Here is a 20316-nt window from a genome sequence, read left to right on the forward strand (position 1 = left end):
TGCCTGCACCCATGGAGGCCCCACTGGTGCTGCCATTCAGCTACCACTGTATGAGAGAGAGGCTCAAGGGCGGTAGGCTTCCTGGCCTGGCGATCCAGGCCTCGGAAACTGCAGTCACCTGGCCTGCAAGCGAGGCCAGGTGCCCGCAGCTCGCAGCTCGGGGAAGCCACAGCGGAGGCCCCAGATCTCCGCAAACCTGCCCTGAAGGGGGCAGAAGCCAACCCCCTGGCTGCCAAGGCCCGGGCCTGGCTGATTTGGCCGGACTGGCGCAAAACAAGGGGGGAGAGCCCTTCAGAAGAGGCTGTGGGGCCTGGCGGGGCTTTTGGGGTCTCCTGCTGCACTGCCAGAGGCTTGGAGCCAACAGAAACGTTTCGTCTGATTAGAAGCCATCAGTTCTATCCCAATCCCGGAAAATTGACTGCGGTGCAGAGGGGGAGGCCTGAGAAGCAGCCTTGGAGGACGGGGTCCAAGCTAATTAGGAGGCAGCATCCGGGGGCCCATTAGAACGCAGGCTGCTGTCACTCAGCCGGGCTCAGGTCCCGGGAGAAGAGGCCGAGGAAGGAGGGGCCGGCGGCCCCTCGACGAGGACGCCGCTGGGAGCTGCCGGAACGGGCCCCGGGCTCTGCCCCCGCCCTGGCGCTGGCTCGGAGGCGCCCGCTCCGTGCGATCCTGCTCAGGGAACATTCTCTCATCCCGGGCTGTTCTCGCCGGGGGCTGGGGACTTCGAGGCGGCCCAGACAGGAGTTGATTCTGAGCAAAACAAGTCATTTGGGGCTTGAGGTGGGCACGAGCCACGCGGGACTTGGAGGCCAGATGCGTTTCTTTTGTGCGGCCGAGGGAGAAGTCGGTGTGTCAACGGGGAAGGAGGGAGCGGCGCAGCGAGGCCGCGGGGGGGAGGGGGCGGGGAGGCGGCGGGAAGGTGGCTGCGGAGGGGGAGGGCACGGGCAAGGGAGGGCGGGCGGCTCGGGACTGGATTCCGCCCGCGCTCCCTCGCTCGCTGGCTCCCTCCCTCCCCAGCCCCCTCCCACCCAGACCCACCCCACCCACCACCCCTGGCGCAGGGACTGCTGGAACCTGGCGGTGCACGCTGTCGCTTTAAGACAGCCTCTGCCGGCGCCGTCCGGAGCCTTAGAAACCGGCCCCGGATCGGGAGCCGGAGCCGGGGCCGGGCGGGCGGCAGAGGCCCGAGCGGCGGGAGCGCAGCGCGGAGCGCGAAGCCGGGCATCCGGTCGCGAGAAACCGCTGCCGCTGCCGCCCGCCTGGCCCCGCAGCCCCGGGCGGTCCATGGGGCGGGCGCGGCGTCGTTGCGGGCGCGGGCAGCCCTGGGGGGCAGCCGCTTAGGCGCTGTGCTCTTGTCCCCGCAGGTCGCAGCCAGGGCGGCCGGGCGCGCCCAGCCCCGGCCCCTGGAGCGCCCGCCGCGGTCCCCGCCTCCATGGACGCCTTCAAGGGGGGCATGAGCCTGGAGCGGCTGCCGGAGGGACTCCGGCCGCCGCCGCCGCCGCACGACATGGGGCCTGCCTTTCACCTGGCCCGCGCCGCCGACCCCCGCGAGCCGCTCGAGAACTCCGCCAGCGAGTCGTCGGATACGGAGCTGCCAGGTAAGCGCGGCTCCACGCGAGGCGCGCACCGAGCCGAGCCGGGCGCACGGAGCGGGGAGCAGGGCCTGGAGCCGGCGCCGCGCAGTCAGGCTCCCTCTACGCCCCAGGAGCGTCAGGACCTTTTCTTTTCCCGTTCTCGGACTGAGGGTGAACGCGGAAATTTGCACGCTTTATAAAATAAAATTCAGTGCTTTTCTTGCACCCGGTCCCCACGCGCCCAGAGACCGGCCAATGCACAAACCTACAACGGGAGGGTTGGACTGACAGCCCCTCTTGTTCAGAAGCAAAGAGAACCGAAAAAAATACGGTTTGCGCAGCTGGGTGCGCAGGGGCCGCTCAGACCGCAGGAGAGGAGTAGATCGAGAAAAGAATGGGGCCGGAGGGCGAGAGAAAGTGCCCAGAGAGAGATGGGGGCACACACCCCGACAGGCAGTGGGGGACAGACTGAGAGGGAGAAATCGAAGAGAAGCGGTGACGGGAAAAGTCAGAAAAACAAACTAAGGGGGGGGGTGGACAACCTCAAGTCAAAAGAAGGCAGAGGACAGTGAGGGCAAGCGGGCCAAGGGGTGCGGCTCGGCTCCGGGCGGGACCCCCTAATTGAGGGAGCCGGGCCCCACGTGCGCCGCGCGACCCGGAGCCGCCAGGCCGCCCAGCCAGGGCCCTGACTCGGCTCGGGCACGTCGGCCTCCGCGCTGCCGTTTTGTCCGAGCTCAAGCTTTTTTCCCCAGGCTGGCCGCGAGCTGGGCCGGCGGGTGGGCGGTGCGGGCAGTAGCGCCGCTAATCCTTGGCCGGTCCCGGCCTCCGGGGTCTCCGTCTGGCTCCCGCGCTCGCCGTCCCAGCTCCGCGCGGCGGCAGAGCTCCCTGCTCCCCCGGCCCGTGGGCGCCTCTGCTGTGTTCATTTCTTAATCCACCGCTGAGTGTTTCTCTACGCGTTTTTAATCTCTATTTGTTTCTGTTTTGCATCCCTAAGTGACTTTCCCTGAGAGGTTCTGTTTGCTTGGCTGAAAAACAATCAACGCTGAACTGTACTTTTGTTTTCAAAAGTTTTAAGCGTGGCCTTTGGTTGGTTTTTACTTTTAAAACCCAGAGAAATATTCAGCGATAGATTGCTTTTTAAAACCAAATCTATGAGGATATATTTAAAATTTTAACTGTAATTTTCGATATAGAAAGAATTACACTAGGCATATATTTCTCTGGAATTTAAAATATCTACATGCAACATTACTCTTGGGGAGATTTTTAAAAGTCAATCCAAAATGGCGCGTTTCTCTGGGATTTTTTTTTTTTTTCAAAATCCATTTGCAGCGGTGTTATTTTGATAATTTAAGTTATCTAACGATAGTGTTGTATTTCCCTGGGACTTAAAAATTATCTCTGGAAAGAGCATTATTAGGAAGAGGTTAAAAAAATCTATCTACAACAGTACATTAAGTTTTTTTTTTAATCCCAGAGAAATAAAATGCCTGTGTCTGCTTGCAGTTTATACTCGTACAAGCGCTTTATTTATTTAGGGGTGTGTTTTGCATGGAGGTTTCTGGCTTCTTAATATGCATTTGCTCTGTGTTCCTACCTGCCTATTTTTAAGAGTTTGTGAGCCTTTCCTTGGTGTTAGGATAGAATTGAGTTTATCTGGGCTTCTGTGTTTCGTTTTTAATTTTTTTCTTTTTGTTTCAATGTGTCTGTGACTGTGTTTTGCACACCTTGAAAGAGTGAGAGGCTAGAGCCCCAGGTCACCTAGACAGAGTCTGTCGGTCTGGGCTGCCGCCTGAGGGATTTTCTGGGCCTCTGGACTTGAGGCCTAGAGCAAAGGCCCAGAACATAGCTGTGTTGTGCCTGTCCAGTATGGCTCCCACACAGCCCTGGGGAGAAGAAAGTGAAGGGGCTGCAGGCCATGGCCTGGCTCCTGCTCCACGGACCCACTACCTGTAGGCTGGAAAGATTTGATCCTAGTTCAGAAAAGCAGAGACCCCAGATTTAGACCCCAAAGAGCCCTCAAAATGTCATACATTTGTGGGTGACCTAGGCAGTCGGGCTTGAGCCTCAGGCCAGCTGCAAAAGCAAGCTCTGCCCCGCCAGGAACCTGGGCCTGTGCCTCCGGTTCCTGGGCTCTTCGGGGCTCGGCCGACCAAAGGCGACTACTGACGATCAGGCACCCAGCAGGCTTTTTCCAGTGGGGACAATTCTCGGGCCCCTGGCGGGAGGAAGGGCCGCCCGCGCTGATGGCAGGCGCTTCGGTGGAGCCGGGTCGGGGTGCGAAAGGGCATAAGCCCAAGGTGACTGGGGCCTGTCCTGCCCGATTCAGAGAAGGAGCGCAGCGGGGAAGTCAAGGGGCCGGAGGACAGCGGCGCGGGAGGAGCAGGCTGCGGTGGTGCGGAGGACCCGGCCAAGAAAAAGAAGCAGCGGCGGCAACGCACGCACTTCACAAGCCAGCAGTTGCAAGAGCTGGAGGCCACGTTCCAGAGGAACCGCTACCCCGACATGAGCATGCGGGAGGAGATTGCTGTGTGGACCAACCTCACCGAGCCACGAGTGAGGGTGAGCGCAGGGTGCGCGCCTATGGGGACCCGCGCGGAGGGCTGCTGGTCACCTCTGCCGCAGTCCTGGAAAAGCTTTAGACCCGCGCTCAGACTTGGTCTCTGTCCCACCACTCAGACCTGCGCCCTCCTTCCCTCCACGGGAGAAGATTCTACTTTAGGCCCGCGTGTCTCCCCTGCTGCTGCTAAGCCCTTTGGTGGTTAGTGCCCCTCGGCTGCTGTCGCCGCCTTGTATCCTACCTGACCCTCGGGTTCAACTGCAGCTTCACCCCCAAGATCTGTGGCCCCAGGGAAATTTCCCCTGCACTGAAGGGCCCAGAGCCCACTCGGATGTTACCGCCCTAGACTGCGCAGAGGATTCCCGCCGATGGGGACCTCGGAGCTGCTGGCGCCTTCCCCCGAAAACGAAAGGGAAAGACAGGTCCTGCCTGGCCACCAGGCAGAGGCCTGAAGGGTACCTAGGCTTGGAGGCTCAGAACCTCCTGGGGCAGGGATCCCAACCACAGCCTGCTTCTCCAGAACCTCAGCATAGTCCCCACCTGACTGGTCTCCAGCCAGTCAGCCAGTGAGTAGCTGGACCCTTTCCCTGCTGCCCTTTCCCAAAGGGCTGGGGTCAGGTGAAGGAGGAGCAGCTCTGGTGGAAGGGTGACCCTCAGGCTGAGTCCCTTTGGAGATATAAGATCTCTGACCCGTGACCAGACTGCACCGTCCCTCTCCTCGCCCTCTGGTTCACAGTAAAAGCAAGAGCATAGAGGTTCTCTTGCCAGAGCAGCAGAAGAATCATTTCTTCTCTGAGTACGCAAATATTTAATCAGATGCTGGCAGGACGTCCCAAGCCAGCCCAAAGTGCTACCTGGCCTACTGACTGACTCCCTGCTATAACCCAAGCTCTCGCCCCTCCCGTCAGGCTGGCCAGCCCAGTGGGACGCGAGTGAAGACAGCACTCAGTAATACTGAACTCACTAATCCTGCCCAGGTTTATGGTGGTAGGGGTGATGTGGGGGTGGAATCAGGCAATGTCAGTGCCGGGGTTTGGAAAAGGCTGAGTGAGATGCAGGGGTCCGGCAGGCTAGCTCAGGAAAGTCAGCCCAGGGCTGGAGGAGGGCTTCGGAGGATAGAAGGCATACAGTAGGAGGATAGGAGAAGATGGGCAAGGACTAGGAGCTGGGAAAGAACAGGTTCTTAACTAAATTTTGTGGGAGAAAGTGGAGGGGAGATTAGAGAGAAACTAGTAAGAAGTGAAAGGAAATTAAATATTTGCAGAGAAACATATTTGGCATATATTTAGGTGGCAGGAAAGAAATTAAATATTTAAGGGAGGGCAAAAGGATCAGATATTTGAAAAATATAAGGAATCAACTATTTAAGAGAAACAGTGACGATCAGGTATTTGGAAAGACGGAGAAAACTAAATATTTGGGGAAGAATCAAAAGGATCAAAAATGAGGGATAACGGAGAAAATGGACTGAGGGAAAAGAAAGCAGTTCAGATAGCGGGTGGACCAAAAGAAAATAAACATTTGGGGCAGAAATGAGAATATCAAAGATTCCCATTAACTATGGATACAGACTATTTGAGGAATGAAAAAATAGAATGAAGGGAGTCAGAAGATCCTATATTTCAGAGAAGAAAAATACCTTTTGTATTAGAGGGAGAAGAAGAAGAATGGAATGTTTAGGAGATAGACGGGGACCCCTTTAGGGGGTAAGGCCGGAGATGGACTGGTTGAGAGAGAAAGAAAAGCAAACGAATATTTGCTAAAACAAAAGAGGATCGATCCATATTAAGAGAAGACATCAGATTGAACTTGGGGGAGTGGATATAGATCAGAAAAGGAGAAAGACGGAATGTTTTCTGGGGACAGGAAAGGAACCATTAAGGAGCGCGGCCGCAGGGGCGGAAATAACGAAGAAAAGAGACGATATTCGGAGAGAAGGAAGCGGTGCAGGGCTGGGGGTGGAGGGGGTGGAGGGGCCTTCCCGCCCTCGGCAGCCCTGACCCTTCTCCTGCCCCCTCCCCCAGGTCTGGTTCAAGAACCGGCGAGCCAAGTGGCGGAAGCGCGAGCGCAACCAGCAGCTGGACCTGTGCAAGGGCGGCTACGTGCCGCAGTTTAGCGGCCTGGTGCAGCCCTACGAGGACGTGTACGCCGCCGGCTACTCCTACAACAACTGGGCCGCCAAGAGTCTGGCGCCAGCGCCGCTCTCCACCAAGAGCTTCACCTTCTTCAACTCCATGAGCCCGCTGTCGTCGCAATCCATGTTCTCGGCACCCAGCTCCATCTCCTCCATGACCATGCCGTCGAGCATGGGCCCCGGCGCGGTGCCCGGCATGCCCAACTCGGGCCTCAACAACATCAACAACCTCACCGGCTCCTCGCTTAACTCGGCCATGTCACCGGGCGCCTGCCCGTACGGCACGCCCGCCTCGCCCTACAGCGTCTACCGGGACACGTGCAACTCGAGCCTGGCCAGCCTGCGGCTCAAGTCCAAGCAGCACTCGTCGTTCGGCTACGGCGGCCTGCAGGGCCCGGCCTCGGGCCTCAATGCGTGCCAGTACAACAGCTGACCGCCCAGCCAGGCCCCGCGGGCCCGCGGCCGGCGCGGCGGGCGCCGGGGCGGGGGCGGCGAGGAGGACCTAGCCACGCCGCGGCCCCTGCGCCCGCGCAGCCCTCTCCTCCCCACCTCCCCACCTCCGGGCTGGTTGTGTGTTTGCTTTTCTGGACCCCACTCTGCCCTCCCAAACGAGACGAAAGGAGACAAAAAGACGTCGGAGAAAAGTGCTGCGAAAAAACGGATGAGTTGCAATTTCCTTCGGGATGGCGCGGGTGGTGTGTGCTCGCTCCCTCGGGCCGGGCGGGCCGGTGCGCGGAGGGGACGCGGCGGTTGGGAGAGGACGCCCTCGTGGCCCGCGTTCCCGCCGCGCTGGACCCGGAGTGAGTGGCCGCGCCTGCGAACTGCACGTGCGGAGCCCGCGCAGGCCGGCCGGGCCCTGTAGGAACCGAGGCGCCCCCTCCAAACTGGGCCCGGCCGAGCGTACCTTAGCTCGATTCGGATCCGAGTTGGAGCGGGCGTTGGGTCGGGGATGACGGTGCCCAGCCTGGGTTCGGGGACTCGCTGTGGAGCCGCACGCGGCCGCGGCGCGCCCCAAGAACCCTCGGCAGCCCTGAGCACCGGAGTCCTATTTTAAGGCTACGGAGCCCCAGCTGGCGGTGCGGACATGGCGGGAGAATGGGGTAGGCTCGTCTCCGAGCACCCCGCCCCTCCCCAGCTTCGCCACAGGCCCAGACCCTCCTCTCCGCTCCCGGGCTAGGAGGTGGCCCCCTTGGCCCGGCGAAGAGCCCCCTCCTAACCGCCTGCCGTGCAAGAGTCGAGCCGGGAGAGCTCGGGACGCGGCCAGCCCTCCCCCCGCCCCGCGCCGCGCCCACTTTGCACACCCGCTCTCCGGCCCGCGCCCCTGTTTACAGCGTCCCTGTGTATGTCGGACTGACTGTATAGAATTATAAATCTGTCTATATCGACTTGTCCATGTACGTCTATTAAAACCATAGTACAAGCGTGCTAACCACTGCCGAGCCCCGACTGCTTCATTCGACTGAGGAGGGAGGCGGGTAGGAAGGGAACGGGCGCCACCATAGGCCCTGTGGGTAAAGAGAGAGGAGCCCCGCAGCCGCCTCCTGGTGGAGTGGGAGGTGCTCTCTCTTCCCACCACCATTCCCGACCTGCTCAGCCCGACTCTGTGGGGGCCCCATTCCGGAGCTCCGAGCTCCCTCCCCTCGCCCACCAGGTGCTCACCGGCTGGACCGCTCAGCTTCGGCGCTGTTGTTGGCGCTCTAGCTAGCACCCCCACTTCCCCAGCTGCCCGACTCTGTAGGCTCTTCCAAGCCCTCAGGGTGCTGTGTGGCCCTTGTCTACCCAGAGAGCTGGGGTGAGGGCTCCTGGGTGCTCCTTTAGTCCTGGGGTTGCCTTTTCTTCTGTAGGCCCAGTACTCCCACCTTGGAGCCCTGTCCTAGCTGTTCCAGAAGGGCTGAGGATGCAGGATCCGCCAGTGTCTAGCCAGGGCCTCCCTCAGCTTTTCCCCTGGAGGAAATCCCACTCAAGGGCATCCAGCAAGACTGTCCTGGAGAAAGTGGCCATCGCACAGAATTACCATCTCACTTCCCTTCCACCCCAACGTATTGGAAGGAGGCTGATGACGCTTCCACCCTCCCCAGGCTTTGGAAACTACTGAACAAGACCAGCCTGTAAAGTACTTGCCTGTAAAATTCAGCTTCCCTTAAGCCAGTCACTTCCAATGGCAAAACAAAATGTTTGCAGCTGCAGCGGGGGAGGAAGAAGGGGTTAGTATTCTGCTTTAGAATCACCTTGTGACTGGGATTGGCACTGGCCTGGAGCCGGACCCCAGCAAGCCCTAGATGGGAGTGGGGCACAGCCATGGGCTTAATCACGAGCTAATAGCTGGAGAGCCCTGTGCACACATTCTCAAACCAGGTCAACGACGCCTCTGAGGGTAGGAGTATTGTCCCTATTATACAGGTGATGGAACCGAGACTTCACCCTGCTCTGCAACTGGGCCAAGGTCACAGGGAGTCAACAGTCTTTATATTCCAAAGCACCTTTCCACTGATCATCTCACATTTAGATGAGGAGTGAAGAAGGGTCCTTCCTGGAGGATGGCCCAGCCTGATGCTGTAGGACTTGGTGTGGGATTCCGACAGGGCCAAATACACAGGCCAGAGGAGGGAGGTGGGGGGAGGGAAGGCTGGGGCAGGGGGCTGGAGCCAGACCACCCCTCCCCCAACGGCTCCAGTCCAGAGCTCCCACCCCTCACTCTCTGGAAACCCCTCACTCTCTGGAAACGTAAACACAATCACATCTGGACTCAAAGTGCCTCCCCCAGGCTCACACATCTGCCAAGGCCAGGGGGCCCTGGTCTCAGTCGAGGGCAGAAGGCAGGAGAGACCTAGGAGATGGGACTGGAGGAAAAGGGAGGCAGAGAGGCCTCTCCTGAAAGTCAGTCCCAGCCTCAGGTGACACAGTCAACAAGAGGCTCTGGCGGAGACTCAGTGCAGCTTTGGGGGCCACAGACCAAACAGCTGCAGATACGGGCGGCAGGGCAGCAGCAGTCCCAGAACGACCCCATATCCATCAAGGACCACGGCCAAGAAGGTCGGTGTAAGACCCCATCGTGGGCTCCACCCAGCTCTCCTGACCTAGCTGTGCTGGGCAACAGATAGAGGAGTAGTAGCCCCCAGCCCTTCCCAGCTGTACCAGCTACGGGATCATCTCTGAAGGAAGGCTGAGGAATACATGGGGCTCTGAAAGGCCAATCCTCCGAAAAAAGGCAGAAAGTCCTAGTCCTCCTCTGCCTGAAGAAGCCCGGGGAAGGAGTGTCATTCATTCACGCAACATTTACTATGTTCCTGCCCTTGGCGCTTGGGATTGAGCACTGGGAAACAGACGGTCCCTGCTCTCACGGACAAGTAAACAAACACGTGTATAATTACAAACTGGGCTGAGTACTTTTGAAGAAAAAGAACCGAGTGCTATGAGTCAGAAACAAATGAGAGTTCTGCCTTGAACAGGGTGCTCAGGCCAGGCTGCTCCGCAGAGGCGGCTCTGTCTCTGTCTTGAGTGGCCAGCGCTCTCATTTCTTTAGCCCGTTCAGGGCCCAGGGCTAACTCCTCAGGGCTCAGCCCCTTTACCTGCACGACAACCCTAGGAGGAAGAGTTCTCATTATCCCCTTTCCCTGATGAGGGCCCTGAGGCTTAAATAGGTCAGGTCCCTTGGCCAAGGTCCACAGCAGGGAGTGAGGGAATAGATTCCAGCCCAGTCTGAGGCAGCTCTGCCTTCTGCCCTGGGCTGCCCCATGCCAGGCACCACGGGCAGCATGGTGAGGAGGGGGAGGAGTCTGCCCTGGAAGAGGTGGTGATTTCTACTGGCTACCCGGGACTAACCCCAGGAAAGAGAATGGCAGATTTGGTCCGTCCTTCGTGCCGAAAGCCCCGGAGGGCTGCTGCAGGTTCAGAGTGCTTATGAATTAGAAACAGGAGGGCCAGTGGTGGGCGCCCAGCACTGGTTTGCAGGCACTATGGGGCACCAAAGGAAAGTGCACAACCACCAGAGTCCCCGGTCACTGAGAGGAACCGAGTTACCTCCCCTAGCTTTAGGGCCCCAGCCAGGCTGCGGGCCTCCCACCAGGCCGCGGCATCCCTAAGGATGGCTGCCAGAGTCATCTAGAAGGGAAAGGGAAGTCACAGCTGGAAGATGTGCCTTGGAGGGGGCATTGCCCCGGGAGTCCAGGCCCTGGAGGTGACTGTGTGTTGTCCTTCAGCACCACACGCCCAAGCCTGCTGCTCCCCTGTGAGAAGGCAGCAGACGGCAGCAGGCCTCAGTCCCAAGAGAGCCAGTGTGGGAAATGAGAAGAAGGATGGCTCGTGCCCACTGACCTCCCCATCTCCCGGGCCAGTTACTTGGCTCTGGCATCCAGAGGAAGCTTCGCTTTGGTCTTTGAGAGCAAGGGTTTGAGTTCTGGCTCCCCCTCTGAGTTGCCTTGGACAAGAGACAATGTCTCTGAGCCTGTTTCCTCTTCCATAAAAGGGAATAACAATCACTTCACCCAGTTGTTTAAAGGATTAAAGGAAATAACACATAAGACATTAGTTGTGGGCCTGGTACAGAGTTATTACTGACGGCGGTGGCAGTGTTGTTGTTGGTAAAGTGACATGTCTTGCCTCTCCCCCTGTGGGCCCTGTTCCCCGCTTTCCACATTAATAGGGCTTCTCTGAGTTTCTCAACGGGTCATTTCTGAAAATGTCATTTAGAGCCCTACTTGGTTTTCCCTCCAGCTTTGTTGGATGCCATGGATGTCAGTCATGACTGACGGTCCCACTGACCACCTTCCCCACGGCATCCCACCTGTGGACCCATCCTGGACTTGGACCCTCAGGAACCCAGCCCACTGTTCTAGGACCAGGGTCTGGCAGGCCCAGAGGAACCGGGCCCAGTCCCTGCTGTCCACTGGGCCTGGGGAGAGGCACAGGGGCAGTCGGTACTCTGAGAGATGAGCCGGGGGAGCAGAGGGAGCACTCACCCGAGAATTCTCCTCTAAGGATTCATTGCAATATGGAATAGAGGCCTGGCCACTTCTTTTTGTGTTCTGTCATCTCACTGATGGCTAACATAAGGCCCTCACTGAGTGCCAGGCGCTGGGAAGCACTTGTAACAATTACAACTCTCACTCCTCGGGGGAGGGAGGGGCTCCTTATCCTTCTAGGGGAGGGCACTGGGGATCAGAGAAACAGCTCACCTGTGATGCCACAGTGAATGAGGGACAGAGTTGGGACCCAGGTCCATGGTCCCCTCCACTGCACCACACACTCTCTTGACATTTGTAATGGGCAGCAGGGGGTGGCGGAAGGATAAACAATTATAACTCATGTCGATTCCTATCAAGAAGCTGGGCTCAGGTGTGCTCTGGGAGAGAGAAAGAAAAGGCCCCAGGCCCCAGGCCCCAGGCCCCAGGATTTGCCTCCCTGAGCTCACTTGGCTATGGAGGGGAGAGCAACAGAGGGCACAGGCGACAGGGGGACTGAGGAAGCCCGGGATGAGGGCAGCAGAATGGAGTGGGCAGGTGAGGGCACAGAGCAGCTTTCTGGTGAAGGCAGAACCCTGGAATATCAACCATTAAATCAAACTCCTGTCTCCTTCTGTACTGCAAACTTCTCATTTCCCAGATGCGTACTTCCAGTCTGCCTCCCTCTGGAAGGCCTCCTAGGCATAGTCCCAGCCCCTTGCCCTTCTATCACAGGAACCCCACTCTTCACACTCCTGTGTTGCCATCGCAGGACCCTGGACCTTGCGTCCCAGTTGGGAGACTCAGCCACCAGAGCCCAACCAGGCTGGGGGGCCGGGGGGCTGTGACCCCAGGCAGAGAGCCGCTGCAGAGGAGCAGGTCAAGGTGTAGGAAGCTGCATCGGGAGGGGGGTGGAGGAAAGGGGCTCCGGCTGTCTCCGTCATGCAGCCACATCTCACTCTGCACTAGCCCCAGCTCTGCGCCCGATGTAATTTATTTCTCTCCCTAGTCTCACTTTATAGATGAGGAAGCTGAGGCTCAGGCACGTCATGTAACCTGTCCAAGGGCACCAGCTTTTAGGGACTCAGGGCCCAGCCTGACCGCAGAGCCCACAGCACTCACTAGTGTGGACACAGCCTCCTGGAGGCAGTGCAATGGCCACTGGGCTGGGCGGCTGCTGTCACAGAGGCAGCACCCCGAGGCGAACAGGTGCAGACAGCAGCACTTGGAGAAGTGTCCGCACACATTTGTGCTTGGTAAGCACTGGCTGAATAAAAGAACTCCGGGGCTGCCTTCCCTTACCCCGCCCTCCACAAAAAGATCTTGGCCCTTTCTCCCTCTTCCTGCTTCTTTCTCACCTCTCTCTTGTTTCTTTCCTTCCTCCACACACACTTATTCCTTGCTCTCAGCACAGGCAGCTCTGGGCCCTGCTTTTAAAGGTGGATCAACAGGGGCGCCTGGGTGGCTCAGCCATTAAGCGTCTGCCTTCGGCTCAGGTCATGACCCCAGGTTCCTGAGATCGAGCCACGCATCGGGCTCCCTGCTCGGCGGGGAGTCTGCTTCTCCCTCTCCCACTCCCCTTGCTTGTGTTCCCTCTCTCGCTGTCTCTCTCTGTCAAATAAATAAATAAAATCTTTATAAAAATAAAAAAGGTGAATCAACAGGGGCGCCTGGGTGGCGTAGTCGGTTAAGCATCTGACTCTTGGTTTCGGCTCAGGTCATGATCTTGGCGCCCTGAGATGGAACCCCACATTAAGCCTTGCAACAGGCTCCTTGCTCAGCCAGATGTCTGCTTGGGATTCTCTCTCTCTCCCTCTCCTCCTGACCCGCCTCCCGTGCATGCTCTCTTTCTCTATCAAATAAATAAATACTTTTTTAAAAGTGAATCAACAAAAAAAACAAACCACCCAATTCAAAAATGGGCAAAGGATCTGAATGGACATCTCCCCAAAGAAGATAGATGCAGGGCCAATAAGCACATGGAAAGATTCTCAGCATCAGTACTCATTAGGTAAATGCAAATCAAGACCGTGGCGAGATACCACTACACATCCATTAGGAATAAAACAAGGTATCAAGTGTTGGCAAGGATGTAGAGAAATTGGAACCCCTGTGCATTGGTGGTAGGAACGTAAATGGTACAGCTGCTCTGGAAAACAGTACGGCGGTTCCTCAAAACAATTAGACATAGAATAACCATATGCTATAGTGAGTCCACTTCTGGGTATTTACCCAAAAGAAACGAAAGCAAGGACTCAAAAAGATACGTGTATACCCATGCTCATGGCAGCATTATTCACAAGCCAAAACGTGGGAGCCAACCAACCGTCTATCAACAGATAAATGAACAAACTGAGGTCCAAGCATACAACGGAATACTATTCAGCCTTAAAACAGAAGGATATTCTGACACCCGCTACAACACAGATGAACCTTGAAGACATTATACTAAAGTGAAATAAGCCAGACACAAAAGGACAACGATGGGGATTCCATTTATCTGAGGTACCTAGAGTAGGCAAATTTATGCAGACAGAAAATAGGACGGTGGTTGCCAGCGACAGGGGGTGGGGGGATGGACAGCCATTGTTAATGGGTACAGAGCTTCATTTTGGGGTGATGAAATGCTCTGAAGATGGACGGTGGTGATGGTTGCACAACCATGTGAATACGGTTAATGCCACTGAACTGTCTACTTTTAAAAGGTTAAAACGGTAAATTTCATGTCACGTGTATTTGACCACAACTTTTTTTTAAAAGGTGTGTTTATGCCCCAACCTTCTCCAGAGAAGCGTGCAGGGGCTTGTGCCCAGGACTCTCAGGGGCCGAGCCCACCGCCACAGTTGGTCTGCTAACTATCAGAGAACAATTCCCTGCAGCCCTCTTTAACTGGCAGTCCACGCAAGCCCCTGTGACAGCTGACTCCGCCCCGTGGCCCTCACCCCATTCTCTATCCCTTCGTGCAGTGCAGCAGTGGGACCCCAGTAAGGACACTTCCCCTACCGAGTGTCTATTCTGCGGCCAAGGGAGAACAACTGGTGTGGATGATTTTTCTCTATCAATTTAGCATAATATTAAATAACAGGTCTGCCACTGCCTCTTTTTTTTTTTTTAAACTGAGCTTCTCTATCAGAAAACTAAACAAGACAGGCTATCAAGCAGTATATAAGCGCTGTACCATTTTTGCTCTTACATATGCACAGGGAAGTTTCTGGATGTGCGCAAAGTGTTAACACCAGCTACCCCGGGGTGGTGGGAAATAAGGGATTTTTTTTTTCATTTGTCCTTTCCCAACTTTTTGCACTGAGCATGTGTTACTTTTGTAAAGGTGACATGAAACAATAAATATTACTTTCAATATACCAAGACCTGTGATCTGCAGGATGGGGAGTGGCGTGCCCGTGGGACCCTGTCCTCACCCCGAAGCTGTCAGTCATCACCTGCCTATGATGACATGTCAACCTTCAGGATTCAGCCTCATTTAGGGGCAAGCCAGTGTGACAAGTGTCAAGTAAACCTTTACTGTCAGATTTCTACAGAAGTGAAATTTTTGTTTTCAAATACATTCTTTAAATGGATATCAAATTAATAGGTGCCAAGAGGAATGTTCAGAAAGAAGAGTCATTTGTGATGCTCTTTTTTTGCTAAGCAAAGAGGGCTCAGAGTTTAAAAACGGCTGTCATAGGCAAGGAGTCTCTCCCTCTCCCCTGTGTCCCCTCGATGTACCCCCTGCCCCCTCCCAGTGTTCCAACTCAGCAACCTCTTTGCACTCCTACCTTGCCTACACACACGCACACGCACACACATGCACACACATGCACATAGGGTGTGCCTGCCAGCCAGCGTGATCACGGAATCTTTATTAAAGAGGTCCAAATTACCAAGGTTTTACTACACTACTAAAAATAGTCATGCTTACTTAGCCTGCTTAATAAGCACACCATTTCTAATTTTTCTGCCTGAGTAAACTGAAACATCATTCCAGAAATACATTTTTACTGAAACAAGAGGGCTTATTTTTTCTCCTTCGTTCATACATTTTTTCCCTCCTCCCCCTTCTCCCTCCTCTCCAACACTCTCCATCCCCGGCGCCCCCCTTCAACTCCCCACCCCTACTCATTTTCAAGTTTCAAAACATAAAGGGGAAAGTAACAGTAATTTGGACTTGGCTTTCACACAAAATGGACCAATTTTTTTTAAGTGTTGGTAATTTGTCCTGAAAATGGATATAGGGAGTTGGGCTGGGGAGGCTTTGAAGAATGGGGTTTTATGAGAGGAAAATGAGGCCTGAGTGTGGGGGAATGCGTGCCGCACCTTCCCCTCCGTGCCTGGGACAGTGCAGGCACGTGTAATAACCGCAGCTAATAGCACCATTATTGCTATTATCACATTATATTATTATTATTCATCAGAATCAGACAAAGCATATTAACCCATTTAATTGAACCAAGGGCTTAACGTCCCAGTGACTTCACAGAAAGTGCTTGGCAAACCCTCCAAGACACTGCAGCCACAGAGCAGCCGGCCACTTTGCCGCTTGCCAGGCTGTGGCAGAGCCGGCAAGGGCTTCCCCAAACTGTTCCCGCCTGTGGCCTATCTGGGAACCTTCCAGGACACACTGGGATGGATGCTTATCCCCACCCTTACTCTGGCATTTCCATGCACATACCTCTCTATCCCTGTGCATAAACCCAATCTAATAAAGGACAGATGAAAACCACCCCCCCAACACACACACGGTGCGGCCGAGGACCCCTCCTCTATCCCCCAAGCTGGCACTCCTTCTGAGTCACCGAGGGCAGTACTGAGTACAGGCACACACTACTCATGGTGAACGCCTGGCTTCTCCTGAGCTTGGTGCCCACCCCTCCAAAGCTCCTTGACTCTCCCACAATCCAGAGCCCGGGGTGGGGCTGCTGAGGCCAGCCTGGCAGCCCCCAGGGTCACAGAAACTAACCCAGCCCAGCAAGGGAAGGATACCAGCAGAGGTGTGGCTGGTCAAGGTACCTGGGGGAGGCCAGGGACACCCTGGCTTCTAGCCCCTGGGCTGGGCTCCTCCCTGGGGCCTAGCCTTCCCTATATGGAGCCTGAGTGTCCCACTCCATCAAAGGGGCCCTGGGCCTGCCTGCTTGTGTCATGAGGTTCGGTGTCAGGCTTTGCAGAGACCCTGGATGTGACCAGTATGCAAAGCTTTCAGGGAAGCTGTCTCATTTCACTGACCACCTATGGCTGGAGAATCTCAGCAGGCTCAGCCTCCCTCCCCTCCATGCTCCCCCATGGCACCCCTGCCAGCCAGCCCTCCAGGGAAACATCTTGCTTTATTTCATGGGGGATGGCGAACCCCCCACCCCCAGGCCTCAGCAGGGCTGCTGTGACATTCCTAGGTCCTCCACTGGGTCAGGAGTGAGTGACCTGAGTGTGGTCCTTAAAAATCACCTGAGTGACCTGGCATCACCTTTCCCCCTGAAGTCCACATCCCCTGGGCCTGGGGCAGCAAGGAGCAGGAAGGCCCCACCTCAGGCCCAGCTCAGCCGATGTCCAGGCCGTGAGGGCCCGAGACAAGCACATCCCAGAGGTTTAGAGTACGGGTTCTGGAGTGAGACAGGTTCAACTCTCAGTGCCACCACTTACTGCCACACAAGCCTCTCCGAGTCCCCTTTCCTCAGCTGCAAAACTGGAATAGTTGTGGGAAGGTAACGTACCGTGTTTGACGCTGTGCCTGTGACTGCGGCTCCAGATCACTCCTGAGTCTCTGCTGCCCACTCCGCCTCCACTCCCCAGCACTCTAAAGCTGGCATATCTCAGGCAGTTCATCAGTGGCATCCAGGTGTCAGGGCAAGACTCCCAGATCGCGGCCCTTCCCAGCTGGGGCTGGGAAAGGGGATACCTGTGGGTGGAGGAATTTAGGTCGGAGTTAAGGTTACATAGAAAAGGACAAGGGTGAAAGTGTGAGAAAGGAGAAATCAAGGCTAACAAGAGCAATCTGGGAGGGCTTCCTGTGAGAGGAAGCCTGGCCCTGAGCCTTGAAGGGCGGACAGGACTGGAATGGGTGTGCAGGAGTGGAGGTGAGACTGAGTCCTGGCAAAGGGACCCCTAGGAGGTATGGGGAGAGAAAGGAGGAGACAGAGTAGGGGAGTCTTACGTGCCAAGTGAGGGGGGTAAGGCCTCTCTCAGGTGGCAGGAATCCAATCTGGCCCGGTACCACCCTGCTTCCACGTTGCCAAGGCGAACACTCAAGGTCCTCAGGATCTGGCTGCAGTCTACTTCCCCAGTCCCCCAACACCCCACCCCACCCTGTAAGCTGTGGCCAAACCAACCTCCCAGCATTTGCTCAACCCTCTAGAGCTCTACCTTCACGCCTTTGTGCACGTGGTTCCTTCTGCTTGGCACGCCCTTCCACACGCGCACACACACCCCTCCCCCCATGCTTAACATTTCGTTCCAGGTGAACATTGTGTGATTTTCCCTGATTACAGCATACATATTCATTCTTAACATTTTTGAAGTTCAGAGAAGCGTGAGGACTAAAGTCAAGCCCACCAAACCACCACTGATGATATCCTCCCAGACACCCCTCCGCCCACATCCGTGTGCATTTACACATACGTTGTATGAGTGCACATGCTGTTACAGAAAGGATATCCTGCCGTGTGTTGCTTGAGAAGCCACTTTTTTCACTCAGGATAGTATCAACAACATCTATTCTTATCCAAAAATCACTATTTTTAAGGGCCTCACATATAGATTCATAATCATTTAACCAGCACCCTCACCAGTGGGCACTGGGGTGACATGCCGTTTCCTTTTGCCATGTTTCTATTACAGCAGGCCACGGCAAACATCCCTATCCATGCATCTCTGTGCACGGTTTGGCACGTCAGGGTAACGGCAAAAGCAGCACTGCCGAGCTCCGGGAACGCGCACATGAAATCCCATCCGTGCTGCCACGGAGAAGGCCACGCCGGTGGGCACTGCCAGAAGTGGACAAGGGGGCCCCTTCTCCATACCCTGGCCAGTACTAGCTTTTGTCTATCACCTTTGCCACCTGGAAGAGAATAGATATCTCATGGCCACTTTGTATATGTGGTTTCATTTCTTTCTCTTAAAAAAAAAAAAAAAATATATATATATATATATATATATATATATGATGTCGTGTATGCACAGCTCTGCAACTGGCTTTTCCCAGCTGCCAGTTTCCACTCCTCTTCTGCACGCTCGTTCCAGGCTCAGGGGAAAAGCCGGCTACTCAAGCCAAGAGACTCACCAAATGCCCCCTTCGGGTGCCCACAGCTTCCACCCTTGCTGAAGAGTTATCTGTGGGTGCAGGGGCAGGCAGAGAGCCAGAAAGGACCGACCGCAAGGTCACCACCCAAGAGACCAACCTTCCGGGTATGGGAACGGCTGGGGCGGCTCTACATGGCACTGACAAGCCTGGCTCGTCCTGCCTGCTGAGCTCACGCCTGCCCAGCACACCCCTTCTGCCGGCCAAGCTTCCATGTGGGCCGGCTTCACTGAAACCCATGGAAGGGTGACTTCTAAGCCAAACCCTCCACTGCCCAGCCTGTAATTTCCCGATTAGGGGCCACAGTCACAACCCATCTGCACGCACCGATCGCTTCTTGCCGTACTCTGCATCTCTGAGGCTCCCAGGGCCAAGCCAGGGGCCGCTGGGCCAGCAGACTCCAGACTCAGGCCCTGCTCAGAAGGCAATCATGGCTGGAGTTTTAACATTCAAAAAAATAGCTCTGAAAAGAAAGACTAAGGTCACTGTGAGGCTGAAGTGCAGAGGGTACATGTGTGGCCCATGTTCAAATCCTGACTCTGTCCTTTAATGACAATCCTGGCCAAGCGACGGTCCCTGTGGGTGCCTGCTTACCCACCTGTAAAATGGAGCTAAGGATTCCTTAGAGCTTTGTGGGAGAGCGATGCAAAAGCCACGCTGCATGGCTGTGAATCCTCCTTAGTTGTACAGACCCGGGGAGGGGGGGCTCCATCGCCTTTCTGAACCTCAGTTTTACCACCTGTTAAACGGGAATCACGAAAATACCTAAGTGTTGTGACATGATTCAAACCATGTATGTGAAAGTATCTCATAGGCAGAAATGCCAACCGAACAGAAGGTGGCGTTTCCATGGCCAGCAACGAGAACGGGCTGTACCTTCAGAGCCTGGGCCTGCACTCTGTTTGGACATGTCCTCCTCTGGTCCAGTGGCAAGTTGTGCAGAGGTCTTTTCATCTCAGATCACCATTCTGGGCATCAAGACACCGCCGGGGAAGGAGGGAGTCAAGGGCCATGTGTGGTGCTGAACTGTGGGGCAGTGGGGGGCCCTGCTGTGAGAATGTCATCGTCCCATCACCAGCTTACAGAGCTTGGGGTCAGCCCCCAGTGTCCCAAGAGTTCTATAACAGACTCTTCATCCTCCTTCAGCTTCTTCCGCACTTCCTTTTGAGACTTTGGTTTCATTTTGCAAAAGTCCAGCTACACGTGGTGCCACCACCCTGGGGGGGAGGGGGGTGCTTCACCTGGAGGCCTCTGAGCCCAGTTAGGGGTTCAGGTGGTGGTCTGTAAAGCCCTCTTAACATTTCCCAGTTTTAGCCTGAGAGGTCTCTATTATATAGGATGATCTTTGGGCCACATGAATATAATCCAGATTCCACGTGGTCAAATCTATTCAGGGGGTTCCATTCTTAAAAGGCACAGTCAGCAACCAAAAATCATCTTTAAATGATTCCAACCATGACTTGCCTCTCTCAGAGAGTATCAGTGAGGATCCGGTTCTCACCCCCCAAGGACACCTGTCATCCCCATTGCTCCCCTTGGCAAGCCTAATGCTCCAGCTGGGTCAGAACCTCTGTCCAAAAGTCTCTGACTCTTGTCCCTCGGCTTTTACTTCCTTCTTCCCTCCCTGTCCCAGCTCCTGATTGTGTAGACCCATCAAACCTGACTGGTCTCCTCATTTGCTCTCTGCTCTGCCCATTACCCTGATTCTCCATCATGGAGGAGACCAAGAGAGCACAAATGCTCCCCTCTCCTCCCTTTCCTGTCCCGTCCTGGTTCTGCCCCCATTCCCCCAGCACTGTGTCACCCAGGGTCTACAGTAAAAT

General features: G+C 55.7%; 1 protein-coding gene across 1 annotated transcript; it reads left to right on the forward strand.

The window, feature by feature from the left end:
- The first annotated feature begins 1080 nt into the window (after positions 1-1080).
- On the forward strand, positions 1081-7700 carry PITX1 (paired like homeodomain 1). Its single transcript, XM_045794655.2, has 3 exons — positions 1081-1598; positions 3904-4136; positions 6159-7700. The coding sequence occupies exons 1-3, from the start codon at positions 1433-1435 to the stop codon at positions 6699-6701; spliced, it is 942 nt and encodes a 313-aa protein (XP_045650611.1). The 5' UTR covers positions 1081-1432; the 3' UTR covers positions 6702-7700.
- The last annotated feature ends 12616 nt before the right edge of the window (positions 7701-20316 follow it).

This window comes from Ursus americanus, chromosome 5, assembly GCF_024610735.1.
Source record: "Ursus americanus isolate L20-20 chromosome 5, mUrsAme1.1.p, whole genome shotgun sequence".
NCBI lineage: Eukaryota > Metazoa > Chordata > Mammalia > Carnivora > Ursidae > Ursus > Ursus americanus.

What these genes read in the sequence shown, in the direction of transcription:
- PITX1 (XM_045794655.2), top strand. Translation starts at nt 1,433, where the DNA reads ATGGACGCCTTCAAGGGGGGCATGAGCCTGGAGCGGCTGCCGGAGGGA. An exon ending in GTCGGATACGGAGCTGCCAG is followed by an intron (nt 1,599 to 3,903) that starts GTAAGCGCGGCT and finishes TGCCCGATTCAG; the next exon opens with AGAAGGAGCGCAGCGGGGAA. An exon ending in TCACCGAGCCACGAGTGAGG is followed by an intron (nt 4,137 to 6,158) that starts GTGAGCGCAGGG and finishes CCCCTCCCCCAG; the next exon opens with GTCTGGTTCAAGAACCGGCG.